This window comes from Octopus sinensis, linkage group LG3 (genome assembly GCF_006345805.1).
Source record: "Octopus sinensis linkage group LG3, ASM634580v1, whole genome shotgun sequence".
Taxonomy (NCBI): domain Eukaryota; kingdom Metazoa; phylum Mollusca; class Cephalopoda; order Octopoda; family Octopodidae; genus Octopus; species Octopus sinensis.
This window is the reverse complement of record NC_042999.1, coordinates 68326132-68346319: the sequence shown is the minus strand read 5'-3', so window position 1 is coordinate 68346319 and position 20188 is coordinate 68326132. Positions and strand designations below refer to the sequence as shown.

The following is a 20188-nucleotide window of genomic DNA, read 5'->3' as shown; positions in this document are numbered from 1 at the left end:
GACCGAATCTGTGGTGCACAAAGAATTGGATTTTTCACCAAGCTCACCTCACTTGTGTGTTTCTTGCCAAAAACAATGCGATATCACTTCCACACCCGCCCTATTTGCCAGATTTAGCATGTGTGGACTTGCATCTCTTCCCCAAGATTATAGTGCAGCTGAGAGGTCACAATTTTAATACTGTTAAGATCCAGAGGAAATCACAGAAGGTCCTCGACTCGCTTGTGGAAAACAACCTCCAAGCTGGATTCCAAAAGCGACAGAAGCACTGGAACTGGTGTATTGCTGCGCAAGATGACTATTTCAAAAGAGATGATGTTAAAACTTAGGTAGATGGCTTATTTTTTATTAAACATAACTAGTCAGGGAACCTTTCAATACCATCTCGTATCATTCAACTATGGTAGTAGTTGAATAATATTCTTAAGGCTGCAAATTAACCACATGCAGTTTTTTTCAGAGCTTGTCGCTAATTCAGTTCTTAACCAAATTGAAAACTGTTTACATCAAAATTTCTAGCAACATTATAGGAAAGTAAGTAATGCCACCATTCAAGTTAAGATCTAAATAATTTTATCATTTTAAATGCAAAATATATTTATCTTAGCTTCAATCATAGAAGAAAGCATGAAGAATTTCATAGTTTTGGTTCCATGCAACAAAAATTTGTATCAAAATGTTGTGAGGTAAAATATCAGTTTACAATTTTTCAGACATAAAACCTTTCAGGTGACTTGAGTAGTGACTATGTAAACAGGTGAAAATGATTGGCAGCAAGCTGAGAGTGGGAGAGCATCGGTTGCTCTTTAGCTTTTGCTCACTGCACATCCCTGCTCAAACTCTCTGTGCCTTCTCTTGGCTTTCCTATGGGGAAAAAATAGTTTTGGATGACAAATGGTTTTTAGGTACGAATGAAATTTTTAAACTGAGGTTCCACTGTTCAAGAATCACAACATAAATGAAAGCAGCTTTGGCATATGGTAATAAAGACATTATTGCATGGAATATATGGAAAGGAAACCCATAGGTGATAATAGAACTCAAAAGAATCTAAGAACTGCTCTGATTGTGAAGATGATTTTCTAAAAGTGGACAGGCGTCAACTGTGTTGTATGAGTACGATTCATTCTGAATGTTAAGCAAATCTAAGGATAAAAGAATGTGTTTTAATTATACCAAATACATTTTAATTTTAACTTTGAGGTGCAAATAGAAAATTCAAGCATTTACAACCTGGAAGACACATTAACCATTCGAAAACACAAAAACCGTTAACTTTACTCAGTTATTACCTCTGCCTTAGCAAAGGCAGAGGTATTGTTTTCAGTCGTATTTGTTTGTTTGTCTGTGAGCAAGATATCTCAAGAACCACTGGATGTATTTACATGAAACTTTCAGGGAAGTTTAGCCCTGTGTCTGGCACGAATTTTAGGATCGATCCAGTACCAGACAAAGATTCTGGATTATTTTTCTGTTTTTTTACTTAATTTTTGAGAGCAGTCGTGTTCATTTTTAGTATTCTCGTTCGTGAGAGCAGTTGAGTTTATTTCAGATATTCTCATTTTAAAAATCATCTCCGGTTAATCGTTGAGAGGGCATTGGTGTTGCCTTGATGGCGGTTTGTGCCAAAATTTTGTGTCAAAATTTTCATCACATCAACTGCATCCTGATCACTTATGCTGTCATGGGAAAATTTTTAACATGAAATAATAAATGGTTAACTGAGGTTAATTTTTGTATGTGTTTTCGAATGGTTAATATGTTTCCCATGCTGTAATGGTTTAAGTTTCAACACTCCATACCAAACACACTCGTCAGACAAGTACATCTCTAGAAAGTTCTGGTTATTTTCCTTTATTTATTTCAGTCATTGGACTGTGGTCATGCTGGAGCACTGTCTTAAAGGGTTGTCAAATAGATAAAAAATCACTATTTTTAAGTCTGGTATTTATTCGATTAATCCCTTTTGCCAAACTGCTAAGTTACGGGAATATAAAAAAAAAATCACCAGTTGTCAAGAGGTGGTGAAAAACAGTCACACACACACACATATAGGCACAATGGCCCAGTGGTTAGGGTAGCGGACTCGCGGTTTCGATTCTCAGACCGGCCGCTGTGAGTGTTTATTGAGCGAAAACACCTAAAGCTCCACGAGGATTCGGCAGTGGCGGGTGGCGATCCCTGCTGTACTCTTTCACCACAACTTTCTCTCACTCTTTCTTCTGTTTGCCTGCTCACTTAGCCAAGCGGGGTGGCGTCATTTGAAGGCTAAAACAATGCGAAGCGCATTATGGCCAGTGATGTGTAGCAACATCTGATAGCCTGGTCGGTCACGGTGATATATATATATATATATGCGTGTGTGTTCAACTTCTATCTACCAAATCACAAATTTCTGTCTATCTTATCCATTCATGAGCCATTGGTCTGTCCAGGGCTATATAGAAAACACTTGCCCAAGGTGTGCATTCGGCCTTTGAAAATTTGCCTTGGTGAACCGTGTCCTATTTATTGCATGCATAGAAAACGATTACGTTCATACATATAAATGCATGTACAGAATCTTCGCTGGTACCCGAACATAATTCTTTAGCATTACCTAACAACGTGGAAATTGAAACAAACAAATTCAAGAATCCCTCCATATCATCGGATGAGTCTCTCTCTCTTTCCATCTCTCCCATCTATCTTGTTATCTTATATTTTTAACTACCCACAAGGGGTTAAACACATAGGGGACAAACAAGGACAGACAAATGGATTAAGTTGATTATATCGACCCTAGTGCGTAACTGGTACTTATTTAATCGACTCCGAAAGGATGAAAGGCAAAGTCGACCTCGGCGGAATTTGAACTCAGAACGTAACGGCAGACGAAATACCTATTTCTTTACTCCCCACAAAGGGCTAAACACAGAGGGGACAAACAAGGACAGACAAAGGGATTAGGTCGATTACATCGACCCCAGTGCGTAACTGGTACTTAATTTATCGACCTCGAAAGGATGAAAGGCAAAGTCGACCTCGGCGGATTTTGAACTCAGAACGTAACAGCAGACGAAATACGGCTACGCATTTCGCCCGGCGTGCTAACGTTTCTGCCAGCTCACCGCCTTTACCGTACGACATAGTTAATGAAAGATTTGGCTACTATTTCTAGTAGCCCGAGCGCGAAATTGTAGCACAGTGCTGACATCTATTTTGCAAGGGAGTTACCCGCCCCTTCTGTATTACTTGTGCACACACGTCTGAGAGCAAGTGTCCTGGTTTCACTTGCTAAGTTTCACTTAGACTTATGTGATACATACAAATAGTCGGTCCCTCTTTTAGCATTATTAGTTGTCTGAAATCTTTATTATCACGCCACCATGAATTTTTCCTGTGAAATATGCGATATTAGATTTGCGTCCGGTGAGCATAATTCTTTCGTTTTCTTTAAATGCTTGACCATATTCCATTGAAGGTTATATACTATATAGATATGAAGTGTATTCTCAATGCAAATCCAAGTGTGTTATTATGGCAACTTAAAAACTAGAATGACAACGATGTCTAATCTTTTGAGGATTCATTCATCGACATGTTTAAGTTTATATTAAAAGAGTTTGCAGGATGTTACTGAAGACACGGATTAATCTTTTAATTAACCATTTCGCGTCACAAACATCGTTTGATATTTTAGACAATATTCTCCCCTTGTGTCTCTGTTAGAAAGTAAATAGTTTTTGAGAAGGGAATGAACATTAGTTTCCCCACTTACTTTGTTTGTTTTATACTCTTCTGCTCTGTGTTGATGTAAAAAAAATAATAAATAATTAAAAAAGATTTCTGAAGATGAAAAAAAAAAGAACCACTTCGCATCTCCTGTCTCGGCTCCATATTGCTGGTTACACGCAAGGTGTGTCAAAATTTAACACTTGCGGGCTTTATTAACAACTAGAAAATATGTGATGGAACTTAGCTGTGTTTCATATAGTTTGTGCATGTTTTTGTTATGTTTGCAATGATTGTAAAGAAATCGATTTACTATTATATCGCGGGTTAGTGTGACTGCAAATCTCCTTATCCATCTCCAAACTATTTTAGGGTGGCATTGTTCCCTTTCTACTGTAGGCACAAGGCCTGAAATTTTGGTGTAGGTGATGGGGCTAGTCTATTACATCGACTCCAGTACTTAACTGGTATCTATTTTATTGACCCCCCGAAAGAATGAAAGGCAAAGTTGGCTTTGACGGAATTTGAATAATTAATAATAATAATCCTTTCTACTCTAAGTAATTTCTAAGACCCCTTCGGAGTATCAATCAAGCCGTGCATAATATACGACGAAGGGTGTTGGTCCCTATTAGCGAATCACGTTACGGATGTGAATAAATAAATGCGTAGATTAAGTGGCCAAGGTTGCTTTTTACTGTAACCTAATTGTTTTAGTTGCAATATACTGTCTCTGTTCAAATCGCCAAATGTTTGCAATTGTTGAAGTTCTACATAACGACCCTCGGTACAAAACGGAAGAGACCACGTACAGAACGGCGTGCTACATCAACCCAGTTTACGAATAAATCAGCATTTTACTTAAATAACTACTAAGATTAATTAAACTGAGTTAATTACTGTCTGTGATTTATTTTACAGGATATATAACGAGTACACGTGTATTTTTGTAGATTTTGCTTGTATAGCATGCGAGTTAAGCAACGAGGAAAGACCTGTGATTAGTGAGACTAATTAAGCTGGCTTATTACCGTTTTATAAACAGTGAAGTACTGTATATTAAAATTTTGTAGGTATTCGAGGATTCAAGCATGTGGTTGCGTATATGGGCCCCATACGTTTATATATCAGAATATTGTTTATGTGCGTGACATATTCGACAACTTCATATTATTTCGAAGATAATTTTGCCGAGTGATTTATCGGAGGGTGTTTATGTTGCAGCTAAAACAATTACAGTGTGTAAGACAAACATTAAGACCAGTGGTCCGCAAAGCTAGTGCTGGGGTCCGTGAACTAACTTCGGAATTTCACACACACACACACACATATATATATATATATATATATATATATATATATATATATATATATATACATAAGACTAAGCATATTAAAAGGGGTCCGTGGAAAAACTCGTTTCAATAAATGGGGTCCTTGGTAGAGAACGACTGCATTTAAACAATTCGAAAGCATGCACAAAAACTGTAAACTTAAACGTTTATTCAGTTTTGGCACCAAATTAAAAGTAATACATGTTTAAGTAAAATGAACAGTCGTTGTGTTTTTGAATGGCCAATCTGTCTCACCCACGATGTAAATGCTTTACCATATTAGTTGTCTAGGAACATATTTTTTACTAAAGTCTCTAAAGCTGTTGGCGTTTACTCTCGGGTCAGTTACGATCAACTTGGCCTACGATAAAAGTATTCCCTCCATAAAAACCGTGAGCCCTTTTTTTCAGTGTAGTGAACTCTGATCCAGGTTATCTTAAGTGTTTTTATCTTTATTTTATTTATTTATTTATTTATTCAATACTGTAGGATGTTTGAGAGATTCGACTGCTATTTCTTGCAGGTCATTTGATCACATAGGGCAAGCATAGGTAATCTTTTTACTTTGTTTTATTTTTGGAAAGAGAGCCGCACTGCTAAAAAAAAAAAAGGGGGTAACTTTTCGTCAGGCGTGTCTTGCAGAAAGTCCCGCGGGCCGCAGGTTGCACATGTTTGACATAATCTTTCACTATGCGATCTATGTAATAACGAAAGCAACCAGAATATGCAGATATTCGTATGTGTGCGGGAATGTGTGACAAATTACAAATGCATGTGTATCGTGTATATACAACTGCCTAATGTTTGATAAGTTAAGAGTTAACAGTCTCACTATATATGGATAGGTTTCCTAAGTTATCTATACTCATAGAAAGGCCGTGAGCCCCACCAAGAAATTTATTGTTGTTCACATGGAAAAATAGCATGATTAATTGTGTAGTTAATCAGCAATGGTCTTTTTATCTCCAAGGACATCTATGCTTTAACTGCGCTTGTTACGATGTCCGTGTCATACGTGTTAAATCACCTAAACTATGGAAACATCGAAATTTTTAAAGATCTTCTAAATTTTTGCATCAAATTGAAAACGAGAACGTTTATAATGAATGAAGTTTGCGTGTTATTTGGTTATTAGTTAATTGCATTTTTTACTTCATCTTGTTTTCACTTTTACCGATGCCTTTTTGGTTTATTGGTAAAAATGAAAGAGTATCTTTCGTTTCAGCCATTTTGGGTGGGGCACCACTTTCAGGGGTTTCTGTCAAATAAATTTAACCAAGTACTTATGTTTTATTATATTCTGTTCTTAGTCTGGTACTTATTCTAGCGGTCTCGGGCGAAAGTAAAGAATACGTACACCCGGTGATAAGGGTTAGAGTTTTTGTTACACCGAAAACGGGTTGTGTACGTATTCTTTACCTCCGCCGCGGTCTCGTTTGCTGAACAGCTAAGTTGCGGAGACGTAAACAAACCGACTCAGGTTGTCAAACGGTGTTGCACGACGGATTTCGGATCTTTTCACTTTGACCGGCAGATTTTTTAAATAATTTCAATGTAACTAAAAAATTTAAAACTTCGTATACTGGTAGAATGTGTTTATAAAATATCTTTTTCTCTTGGCTTTCTTGAGAAAATTCTGTAGTTTGTAACATATTTCTTATTTAATTTCTTGCATTTCGGCAATTTCTAAGGGTCCTGTTTCATATTCGTTTATTGCGTCTTTCACTTTTAACCGCTGCCATTTCAGTTCGTTGGCGAAAGTGAAAGCTACGAACGTGTCAGTCACATTATTTTCGGTAAATTATGTGGAGTGGAGGGCGCATTTATAAACGGACAGGATATCATTTTCATTTGTTGTTATTTTATTATTGCCATAAATAGCCCAATCGAATCTGTTTCAACACGTATTCAATTCAAGGATCTGATAGACCAAATAGAAAAAGAAAAAAAAAAAATTTCTTCAGGCGTGGTCGTGTGGCAAGAAGCTTGCTTCCCAACCACATGGCTCAGGTTTTTGGTAAATTTTAACACCCGGACGATTTTCACTAAGAAAAAAAAAAATTTTTTTTTGCGTCGAATAATATGCTGCAAATCGGAAGAGGTGGGGGGGGGGTCCCCCCTCCATCCCGGAATCATTGGAATTTTTTTTTTGTTGTTGAATGAATTCCTGTAACCTCCTAATATGATACAAAACCCTTTGGCAGGGGTCCGAAAACGGGGTGGGGTGAGGTGTAAAGGAGATCACTTTTGTAGTAAGGATTGCTTGCCAACATAACATGGAAGTCCTGGTTTAGGACGAATGTTGCTCTAATTTAGCCCCAGGAGACATCGTCTCCAGCTGGCTATACAACACGATCTGTGTCCTTATATTTTTGAACAAGGGAATCTAGCACCCCCACTCAGCTCAAAACAATATCTGTGTATCATGATTTCCGGGTTATTTCCCTTCATCAGCACAGAATAATTGTTCGGCTAGAGGCGGCGCTGCCAAATCCCCCTTTCGAAATATATAGTTTTCAAAGTGGCAACTAGTCACTGATCTATAAATTAGAAAATTACTATTTTTAAGCAATCTTTACTACAAAGTACTGTTACTGAATATCTCATGTTGTTTGATTTAAAAATAGTAATTTTCTAATTTAGAGATCACTTTTTTACTTTTCCCTGAAATTGGAAACTTTGTATTCTGCATCAGCTTCTACACAAAAGCTTTCACATTTGACATAATAGAAAAATGTTGGCTTAGGAATAAGTGTTCACTGCTTGTTTTAATTACTGTGCACGGTCTATAACAGCATTTCTCAACCGGGGTCCCTGGAACCCTAGGGTTTCACAAAAGGTTTTCAGGGGTCCCAGTTAAAGAGCTATATTGACGAAATAAGCTAATGCTAATTTCATGATCGTAATGTCACTATACATGCACTACATATTATTGGTCATTGTAATATAGACATCATCCTATTTAACCTTATGTTATGAAAAAATATAACAACCATGTATATGAATTACATGAAAAGGAATATTCTTAAGATTATAAACCTGGAAAAGTAGAGGACATGCTATTACTTCTAATAAAGTAAAGAATAAGAAACTTTTTACTTAAAATATTGCAGCAAAGAATGCCAGATTTTCTAATTTATCACTCTTTACAGTTCTCATCTTTTAAATTTATTGTACAAAACTGTTCAGCTAATTTGTAAGTTTGTCTAATTAGTCACTTTTTTCTGTATTTAAAGTAGTAAATTAGCCAAATTCTACTTAAACAAGCATAGTGTTATTTGTAAACTATAATAAAATAAGTTTTAATATTCAAATTTTATCTTAAGCTGCAATATTTTAAGTAAAAAGTTTCTTATTCTTTACTTTACTTGAAGTAATAGTTTGTCCTATACTTTTACATGTGTAATGACTTGTCCTGTACTTTTCCAGGTTTATAATCTTAAGAATATTGCTTTTCATGCTTGCATTTTTCCATGTAATCCATGATTTTTCCAGGCATTGCTGTTATAAGATAATAATGTGTCAATTAATAATTTAGCATTTTACCTTATAAAATACTGAAAGATAATATTTCAATGTTTTTCCTGTTTAATTTAAATATATGTTATGATTGAATTATTTGATATTACCCATCCACACCAAATTAGTGGCAGAGATTTTTACCATGCTGTTTGTTGCACCATGGCTTACCAAAAGTTACAAACAACAAGACCCCAAAACCATCAGTTCCCAGACTCACCTTAAGTAACTTAATTTTGCAATATTAAGAGGTGACAGGAATTCATTCAATGAAAAAACAAAAATTTCCAATGATTCCGGGATTGGGTGGGGGTCCATTTTTACTGAACCAAAATAAGGGATTTGCAATATATTAGATCAGGTACTTGATTCCACGCAAAAAATCCTTTTATTTTTTTCTCTTAATGAAAATCATGCGGGTGTTAATATAGAAATTTACCATAATGTTGTAATTTAGCCTCAATTCAACCCTGATACTGCAAACCTATCATCAAAGACATCCCAGCCTTCAGCAAACCATCTCTTTAGGGATAATCTAGGACATTAGGTACAATGGGCATATGATTTAGGTAGGGGGATATTTTGGTTGCTATTTTTAGCATGTCAAGTGACCAGGTAGAGGCTCTTTCATTGGTTCGATTGCGTATATAATAATATGTAATGTGTATAATATCATGGGCAGAAGTTAGAGAGTAAGTCAAAAGCTGAGAGTTTCGTGCATTGATACTTATCAAACACAAATTTGTCCATTGTCACTCTGTAAGTTCTGACGAAATAACTTCTAAAATACAAAATTTTGTCAAAAACATTAAGAGTAAACCCTGTTCTATGTGACACATTCTACCAGTATCTGAAGTTTCAAAGTGTTTAGTTAAAAAAAATTAATTAATCTGTACGTCGAATTGAATAGATCCGAAATGGATAAAAGATAAAGTCAACCTCGGTGGAATTTGAACTCAGAATGTAAAGACAAACAAAATACCGCTAGGCATTTCACATGGCATGCTAATGTTTCTGCCAGCTCACCCTTCAATGTAAACATTCATTTTAGAAATATATTCTTATTGCTTGGGGCATTACTCCCTTACTTATTTCCTTAAGTATTTTGCATTTCATGACATTTTATCTCATAACTCTTCTTCTACTAATTTTTGTTCAATGTGACTAACAATTCTGAATTCTTCATGCTTTTTTCTATCATTTAAGCCTAAGAAAGGTATACTTTTAATTTAAAATTAAAACATTTATGTTAATTGAAGATGAATACCTGCCTTACTGCCCCCTTTGAGGTCTCACATATTTTGATGTACCTTTTATCTACTGAATTAAATCTCAAACTATTTATGCCAAAGTGTAGCTGAGGAGGTGTCCTCTTTAAAACTATTAACAGTTTGCAATTTAGTTGAGAACTGAATTAGTGGTGAAGCTTGGAAGCTGCTGTGATTGAAGAAATGGTGGACTTAAGAATATATTCAACCACTACTGTGGCTGAATGATATATATTTATCATGTGAAATTCGATGAAAAAAATATGAGAAAGATATGATATATAATTTTTTTTTCTGCAGGGGTTCCTTGAGACGTGTAATTTATTTTAAGAGTTACGCAAGGATAACAAGGTTGAGAAACACTGGTCTGTCTTGCATTTAATTCTGTCCCCATTGTCGTCATTTGATGTCTGTGTTCTGTGTTGGCATGAGTTGGACGGTTTGACCCGACCCATTGGGTCCAAGGACTGCAGTATCTGCTTTGGCAATGTTTCTGCATTTGGATGCTATATCATATGCTAACCACTTTACACCATGTGCCGGATGTTTTAGTCATGTTATACTAGCACTAGGCTGCCATACAGCAGCTTGTAACACTACAAACCCAGATGGGTGGGGGCTCTATGTTGGGAGATGAAAAGTTGGCCAAAGCAGGACAGGTTTCTTACTTTTGAAGGGTTTCGTGATTACTCACACTTTAGGGTGAGAATGATTGGATGGGACTGGAAAGCTATAAAAAATAATGATGGTGGCATGTGTGGATGAACCCTCATGGTACACAGTGAGTAGAAGTGTGGCGGGGACAGAGAAACGAAGAATATCGGTGGCTGCGAAAACTAAAGATAAGATAGGGTTGAAGGGTATATAAGGAGTGGGTGTGACAACTGATATATGAGTTGGGGGAGTAGGAGATGACTGACTGTGCAGAAAAAGTGGTGGTGCAACAGAATAGCAATAATGATGTGTAAGAGAGGGAGCTGACATGTGGGTGGGGTTCAAAGATAGGTAGGCATTGTTCGTGAGGAACTAAGCATAAAATAAAGAATTTAGAAATAGCTCATGGTTAAATTTATGCTGATATTTGCAAAATTTATGCTGTTAATTCTGAACATTCTCTAATGAAAAGCTTCTCTTTGTATTCTTTCTTTTGTACACTCTGCAACTTTGAATATATCACTGAACAACCCTACTCTTACTTGACTTGGAGGCACATGGCCTAGTGGTTAGAGCAGCAGACTCGCAATTGAGAGATTGTGAGTTCGAATCTCAGACCGGTGTGTTTATGAGCAAAACACCTAAGCTCCACACAGCTCCAGCAGAAGGTAATGGCGAACTTCTGCTCTTTCGCCACAATTTTCTCTCACTCTTTCCTCCTGCATCTTGCAGCTCACCTGCAATGGACTGGTGTCCCGTCCAGGTGGGGAACCTATATGCTAAGGAAACCGGGAAACCGCCTCTTATGAGCCAGGCGTGGCTCGAGAAGGAACAAACAAACAACTGTTACTCCCAAAGGATGAAACAACAACCCTACTCTTACTTGGCAGCAGTTCAGAAACATTCATACTAATGAAGTAAATGATTATTTAATAATAAAGCATGAGCTTTACTCAAATAATAAAAGCATAGGTTGAATTATTTCTAACGTTTTCAACATATGAAATTACCGAAATAGGGTTGAATACTGTAATTAAGGAAAATTTTTATGGGCTAGGCAACATTAGACTCTAGTTGAGATATACGGTTTTAAAAATTGATGATTTAAAAACTACAGATATTTTTGCATTAAGACTTACAGTCAACAGTTATTGTCTTAATCTCATTTCAAAACATTGTTTTTTTATGAGCAATTTCTATATATTAAGCTAGTTACTGTGTGACCCAGCAAGCAAAGAGGAAGATGGTATTTTCATTAATTACTTCTAAGAATACAGAAACCCTTATCTTGTCGACAATGTCACACATATATTTGGACTAATACAGTGGTTCCCAATCTTTTCACTACCAAGGACCCCTTTTATTTAAATGAGTTTTCCCACGGGTCCCAGGATATTGAAATATCAGCTTAACATGTTCATGGACCCTAGAACTACCATTGTGGCTCACAGGTTGGGAACCACTGAACCAACATAAAGTTTGTCTATTTCTCGTCACTATTTCATGCTAATTACTTATATAAGATTAAGTCTATTTATTGTGGTAGCATAGAACTTGGGGTTCTTGAACCAATGAATTCTTTGGTCGATGCCAGTGGCATGTAAAAATCACCATTCTAGCATAGTTGACGCCAGTGCCACTTGACTGGCTTCTCTGCCAGTGGCACATAAAAAGCACCCACTACACTCTGAGTGGTAATCGTTAGGGAGGGCATCCAGCTGTAGAAACCTTGCCAAATCAGATTGGAGCCTGGTGCAGCCTTCTGGCTTACCAGTCCTCAGTCAAACTGTCCAACACATATCTGCATGGAAAGCAGACGTTAAATGACGATAATGATAATGTCTTGAGCTGACTTTTGGTTCATTCATGGTTTAACGTCCGCTTTCCATGCTAGCATGGGTTGGACGTATGACTGAGGGCTGGCGAACCAGACGGCTGCACCAGGCTTCAATCTTGATCTGGCAGAGTTTCTACAGCTGGATGCCCTTCCTAACGCCAACCACTCCGAGAGTGTAGTGGTTGCTTTTACGTGCCGGTGGCACGGGGCCAGTCAGGCGACACTGGCAACGACCTCGCTCGAATCTTTTACAGATGCCACCGGCACGGGTGCCAGTAAGGCGATGCTGGTAGAAAGTTACTGAGATGCTTGAGAAAGGAATGAGATGAAAAGCAGTCTGGATAGTAAATAGGGTGAGGTGGGGTTTTGCAGCCCATTTTGTTCATTTTCTGTAGAGTCATATGTGACACATGTAGTTTGGCACTTCATGGAGAAGAATTAGTCCTTTTTTAATTACCCCATGATGGATATAAACATTGCAGTTCTTAGTACATGTATCTCTCTAATAATTTTCTCCAATCAGTCTTCTAAGTGGCTACTCACCTGTCTCTGTCTAATTCTGCCTCTTCCGCCTTCCTATCTTCGAGTCTGTTTTACTTTCACTGCCTCTTGTATTTGTGAAAGAGTAGTGTGACGAGCTTGAAGCTTTTCAATGTGAATGAATTATATAAATGTTTGAAAAAAATCCTTTGAGGAATGCAGGTGAGACGTTGTATAAAAAAAAATATGTAAGGTGATGTCAGTGAAGGAAAACAAAGAGAAAAATATTGTATTACTTTACTCTCTTTTACTTGTTTCAGTCATTTGACTGTGGCCATGCTGGAGCACTGCCTTTAGTTGAGCAAATCGACCCCAGGACTTATTCTTTGTAAGCCTAGTACTTATTCTGTCGGTCTCTTTTGCCGAACCGCTAAGTTACGGGGACGTAAACACACCACCATCGGTTGTCAAGCGATGTTGGGGGGGGGGGCAAACATACACACACATATATATATATATATACATATACATATATACGATGGGCTTCTTTCAGTTTCTGTCTACCATATCCACTCACAAGGCTTTGGTTGGCCCGAGGCTATGGTAGAAGACACTTGCCCAAGGTGCCACACAGTGGGACTGAACCCGGGAAACACAGCCACTCCTGGTTTTATAATCATCTGATAATATTTTGGGAAAGATTCCCCTTTTCATATAGAAAAAAAGAAAATAAAAAGAGTTTAGAGTAATGTTGTTATAGGTAAGCTGTTCTTGTGTGTGTGTGTATTTTTATTTCAACATTTTTTTTCTTTTCTTTCTACAGAAGCAGCTTTGAAGGCACACAAAACAAGTGAGAAACACTTGAATCGAGCTGAAGCTTTTCATTCTTGCTTACTGGAAGCAGCCCACAGTGTTCATGTGACAGGCTTTTCTCGAAACGTTGGCAAAGATGCATTGTACAACTATTTCATGCAGTTTGGTAAAGTTGTTGATGTTACATATGTTGATCAGAATAACTCATGGGTGAGCACGTTACCATCATTTCTTCATTGCCTTTTATTTTTCTATCCTGTTTTGATTCAAGGGTACAACAGGGACATCTGGAACACTGGACGGATCTTTTCGGTTTAAACGGCAGTTTTTTCTAGCGGTGTCATATGAAATTGTCACCCATAATTATGACCCTAGTATCGATCTATTGCATTTCAATCTGTTTTAGGGTTAGGGTTGGGGGGAAGGGTATCTTTTTTTTTCTTCACAAATGTAAATAAACCCAATCTGTTTCTTAAACGAGGGACATATTCATATGGCACAGAATGTTTTTACCTCAATAGACGTCAGTGATTGGTTGAAATTGCAGAAATTGAAGAAAAACAACAACAAATATCTTACAAACTATAGAATTTTCTCAATAAAGCCAAGAGAAAAAGATGTTTTATAAACACATTCTACCAGTATACGAAGTTTAAAATTTTTTTTAGTTACCTAGAAATTATGTTAAAAACTGCTGTTCAAACTGAAAAGATCCCACTGGATCAACCACTCAAATTCTGCATCAAATTATTGTCATATTTTTGCTTTACATGAAACTAGAATCCCATTTTACATGGTAGTTTATTGCTGTTGTGGCAAGAGTCATTGACATCCCTGGCAGATTGAAGAATGGACTGGCCGAACTCTTATAAAGAGTAGTGGTTGGTTGGGGAGAGCATTTTGGAGGTCTTACGAAGTACACCATGTGTGCACATTGATTTAAGCTCTGCTGCATAATTTATATGTGCCAATCTGTGGCAGGATATAAAGGTGGCAACGAGATATTCGAAGCTTGCATAGGACGTTCCAATTTTTTTGGGGTACGAAATCAAAGGAAAGTTATTTAGCATGGAAGTACTGCCTAATTGAAAGAAATATTAAACTTCCCTTGGAGGAAAATCTCAAAAAGGGAGATGTGATGAAAGAAAGATAAATAAATAAAAATAATATTAACTTCCAACGGAAATCAATCTCAAAGGGATTGTGTTGTGGTGAGAGTCATTAACACCCCTGGCGGATTGGAAGAATGGACTAGCCGAACTCTTATAAAGAGTAGTGGTCGGTAGTAGTCGGGGAGAGCGTTTTGGTAGTCTCGCAAAATATGTCGTGTGAACACATTGATTTAACCTCTGCTGCATAATACTAACCTGTGACAGGATATAATATTTACCTAGGGCTGTGGTTCTCAACCACTTTTTACCCATGGACACCTTTGATTCCTGTGTCACCCTACTGGACCTCCATAGCCATTTGAAGTGTATATAAAACGCCCTCTGTATTTTTATAGTTAAATCAACATCATCATTGTTTAATGTCCATTTTTTTTTTTCCCAAATAAACACACGCACTATCTATTTTTTCTTCGCTTGCTTATTAGTTCTTTTTTTTTTATTATTATTATTATTATATTTTATTATTTTAACTCCTGTCCATTCCAGACATTGGACACGAGATGAAATGATAACACTAGAACAATAATAAATGAGTGAAGAAAAAATATATATAGTGCATGTGTTTATTTGGCAAAAAAAAAAACCCACAATCCCAATATATATATTGCTTCACCACATACCAAATTTAGAAATAAGAGTTAAAAATTCCTTTTCTACAACCATAGGAATCTCCCAGACAGTAACACACTTTTTTATGTAGGCAAAGAGAAAAACAGTGAATCAACACGACTCCGATTAGCCACAGACGGTGAGCTGGCAGAACTGTTATCACGTCGGGCGAAATTCTGAGCAGTATTTCATCTGCCGTTACATTCTGAGTTCAAATTCCACTGAGGTCGATTTTGCCTTTCATCCTTTCGGGGTCGATAAATAAAGTACCAGTTACGCACTGGGGTTGATGTAACCGACTTGATCCCTTTGTCTGTCCTTGTTTGTCCCTCTATGTTTGGCCCCTTGTGGGCAATAAAGAAAAATATATACACACACACACATATATATATATATATATATATATATATATATATATATATATACACATATTCTCTCCTTGTTTCTCTCCGTGTTTCTTTTCTGTGTATCTTTCTGTTGAAGAGCGTAGGCTCGAAACGTAAAAGACTTATTTTATTTATATTCCTGAGTGCCATACTAATACAATTGTTTGTTTGTATTCCACCTGCCTTCGTCTTTTGTTTATTTTCATAAAGCTTCCCGTTATATATAAATATATATATATATATAAATACAAGTTAAGAAAATGGAGAAATACATCTAAATCAAATATCAATTACCAGATAATACTCAATCACAAACTTTATTAAACCACCACATAAGAGACTGTGGGGTTAAATATAAAAAGCAGAACAAATCAGTGTACATAAAGGAATGTACATAAAAAAGTGTACATAAAAGAATATATATATATATATATATAATTTGGGGTCAGCTAATTGCTTCACCAAATACCGAATTTAGAAATAGGAGTTAAAAATTCCTTTTCTACTACTGTAAGAATCTCCACGACAGTAACACTCCTACACTGAAGAGAGAAGCAAGTAATTAAAACACTTTGATTTCGAAACGCGTCTGTGGCTAATCAGAGTTGTGTTGATGCATTGTTTTTCTCTTTGCCTACGTAAAAAAGTGTGTTACTGTCTGGGAGATACTTATTGTAGTAGAAAAGGAATTTTTAACTCTTATTTCTAAATTTGGTATGTGATGAAGCAATTAGCTGACCCCTAATTATAATTATGTTTATAATTATAGAATATTTGTATAATTTTACCTATAAAGGTTATTTTGATGTACTGATCTACCTGGTAAAATTATTAATTAATTGATTGATTAATTAATTAATTAATTTTACCCTTTTTTTATTAATTGGAAATTATATATATATATATATATTTCGTTTGAAACTATAAGGTGTTACTTAGACAGTCAACTATAAGTCCACTACATCTTATAGTGGAAACAGCTGTAAGCTAATGAACTTCATATGATAATTGTTTATTTCTTTGTCATCTCTTTTCTGTTTTCTATATATATATATATATATATATATATATATATATATATATATATATACTAGCAGTATCGCTCGGCGTTGCTCGGGTTTGTAAGGGAAATAACTATATAAGCATTTTTAGAGAGTTATAGCAAAAAAATGCATTAAAAATGGAATAAAAAATGATGATAATTTTTTTTTTAAATCGTTGACTCAGTGTCTTCAAGCCATGAAGTCGTTCTAAAAAAACGCTGGTCTCCTTGACAACGCTTTACGACGTTGATTTCCTTACACTCCCTTCCCCACAGCTTCACGAGGGAGAGAAGAAGGGGGAGAAGCAAACAGGTGCAGGCGTGAGCGTGGACGCCAACTCCGCCGCCATCGACACACGAAAAATTATGCATTAAAATGGAATAAAAAATGATGTTAAATTATTTTTAAAATCGTAGACTCATTGTAGACGCGTGCTAATAGCCAGACGGGCTCGATATGAATCACGACTATAAGATACCCGAATTTGGTTAAACTGCACCGCAAAATGTGGGAGTAGTTAGGAATCTAAATAGAAGGGGACAGACACTCACACAACTACAGTTTTATATATATAGATATGTATATATGTAGTACATTATATGTGATGCACAGGACAAGAATCCTGGATATTTAGAATCCACTTATTAAAATGTTTTGGACGGGCAAAGGTTAAGGATAGCTGTGGAGTACTCAGTTGATTTGAATTATCCCTTTGTGTGTGTGTGTGTGTAAAAAAGTTTAATGTTTTGTTTTTATTTATTTTTTTTTTTGTTTCAAAGGGTCCATTTGCATTTGTTAAATTTGAAAATCTGGCTGTTGCTTCGCATGTTTTAAGATATAAACAACATTGTTTTGGTAAGCATTTCATCCGTGTACAACCGAAAAGAATGAAATTTAATGCTCAACTCCCCTATCGGCCCGGTCAGTCTGGCCAGCGTAAAGTCTCACCACTGAAGAAGAGGGGTAAACATATTCAGCCGCTTGAACAGGTTCATGTCAAAGACATCATTGCAAATCTTCAGAAAGAAATTTTGGAGAAAATCACTGTAAGTATTATTATTATTACTACCTCTGCCTTAGCATAGGTGGAGGTATTGTTTTCAGTCGTGTTTGTTTGTCTGTGGACAAGATATCTCAAGAACTGCTTGATGGTTTTGGATGAAACTTTCAGGGATGTTTAGCCTCATGACTGGCATGAACTGATTAGATTTTGGGATCGATCTGGTACCAGGCAAGGATTCGGGATTATTTTTCTGGCTTTTTTTTTTTACTTAATTTTTTGAGAGCAGTTGGGTTCATATTTAGTATTCTCGCTTGTGAGAGCAGCCAAGTTTATTTCAAATTTTCTTCTGGCTAATCGTTGAGAGGACATTGGTGTTGCCTTGGCAGAGGTTTGTGTTCTCTGAGTGCTCGTTATTATTATTTTTATTAAGGCAGCAAGTTGACCAAATTGTCTGCATGTCAAATTGTCCTCATTTTGAGTTCCAATTCCGCTGAGGTTGGCTTTGCCTTTCATCCTTTTGGGACCAATAAAATGAGTTCTAGTTGTGTACTGGGGTTGATGTAATTCAAATGCCTTCTCTTCCAAAATTTCTGAGATTTCTGCCAAAATTTTAAAAAGGCAGCAAGCTGATAGGCTCGTTAGCATGCCAAGCAATGTTTGGCAGCTTTTTGTCTGCCTCTATGTTCTAAGTTCAGATTCTACTGAGATTGACTTTGTCTTTCATCCTTTCAGGGTCAAAAAAATAAGTACCAGTGCAACACTGGGGCCAATGTAATCAACTTGCCCCCACTCCCCACTCTGAAAATTGCTGACCTTCTGTCAAAATATGAAACTATTATTATTAAGGTGGCCAGCTGGCAAGATCGTTAGCACACCAGATAAAATGCTTTGCAGTATTTTGTCCACTTTGACGTTCTGAGTTCAAATTCTACCTCATCGTTATTAAAACTAGTGGAATGATTGGCAGAGCTTTGAGAGCACTGGAAGAATGCTTTGCAGTATTTGTTTGGTTCTTTACATTCTGGATCCAAATCCTGCCAAGGTCAACTTCGTCTTGCATCCTTTCATCATCATCGTTTAACGTCTGCCTTCCATGCTAGCATGGGTTGGACGATTTTGACTGAGGGCTGGCGAACCAGACAGCCGCACCAGGCTCCAATCTTGATCTGGCAGAGTTTCTACAGCTGGATGCCCTTCCTAACGCCAACCACTCCAAGAGTGTAGTGGGTGCTTTTTACGTGCCAGATGAATAAAATTAAGACTAAGTACCAGTCAAGTAATGGGGTCAATGGTATCAGCTAATCTTTTCCCACAAAATGGCTGGACTTGTGCTTAAATTAGAAGCCATTATTATTATTGTTGAAGCATAAGGCCGTTATTATTAACCTATATATGCCCATAAAAAAATTTCACTGTTATTAGATTAAGTGTTATGGTAAGCCTTCACAATCTGGAAGAGGAGGACAGTATGCAACTGCTAGCTACGGGTGTTGACTACCTACTGAATGTTTCGTATGCTCAGTCGGGTGCTTCCCGGTTAGTTCATGTCCAAACAAGCAGGAGCAGGTTTTGTGTTGCAAAAACACAACCAGGGGTATACAAAATCACTAGCATACCAGGCGAAATACTTAACGGCAAGCTAGCAGAAACGTTAGACGCCAGGCGAAATGCTTAGCGGTATTTCGTCTGCGTTACGTTGTGAGTTCAGATTCCGCCGAGGTCGACTTTGCCTTTCATCCTTTCGGGGTCGATAAATTAAGTACCAGTTACACACTGGTTTCGATGTAATCGACTTAATACTTATGTCTGTCCTTGTTTGTCCCCTCTGTGTTTAGCCCCTTGTGGGTAATAAAGAAATAGGTATTTCGTCTGTCTTTTCGTTCTGTGCTCAAATTTCACCATGGCCAACTTCGCCTTTCATCCTTTTGGAGCCAATAAAATTAGTACCAGTTAAACAAAATTGTACCAAAATTTGAAACCTTTATTTTTATTGCTTTTTGTTAAGGCAGCAAACTGGCAGAACCATTGGCACACTGGACGTTAGTGGCATTTAGTCTGTCTTTATAAGTACCAGTTGAGCACTGGGGACAGTGTAATCGGCTTACTCCCCCCCTCCCCAAAATTGCTGACGTTGTGTGAAAATTTGAAAACATTTTCATTGCAATGTACTTTTGTTGCGTAAAGGGAGATAATTCAATATTTTAACTTTTTTTTTTCCTCATTTCAGTATATTGTCTTTATTTTTCTCTCTCTGGGCCCTTACCAAATCATCTGTGCCCAGTCATCCTATTCCGGTATTTTATATACCTTGTAAAGTAAGAAAGACAACATAGATTCCAACATAAGACTTTTTTTC

General features: G+C 36.8%; 1 protein-coding gene across 2 annotated transcripts in view; it reads left to right on the top strand.

Moving 5' to 3' along the window:
- The window catches only part of LOC115209764 (speckle targeted PIP5K1A-regulated poly(A) polymerase), a 43434-nt gene that overhangs the window by 8420 nt on the left and 14826 nt on the right, over positions 1-20188 (top strand). Inside the window, exons 1-3 of one of the 2 annotated variants that reach the window (XM_029778278.2) lie at positions 3234-3411; positions 13630-13829; positions 17609-17875. In XM_029778278.2, the coding sequence (XP_029634138.1) occupies positions 3369-3411; positions 13630-13829; positions 17609-17875 (510 nt within the window). In that variant the 5' untranslated portion in view covers positions 3234-3368. Of the gene's footprint in view, positions 1-3233; positions 3412-13629; positions 13830-17608; positions 17876-20188 lie in introns of those variants that run through there. The other variant, XM_029778277.2, reaches the window with a different exon arrangement.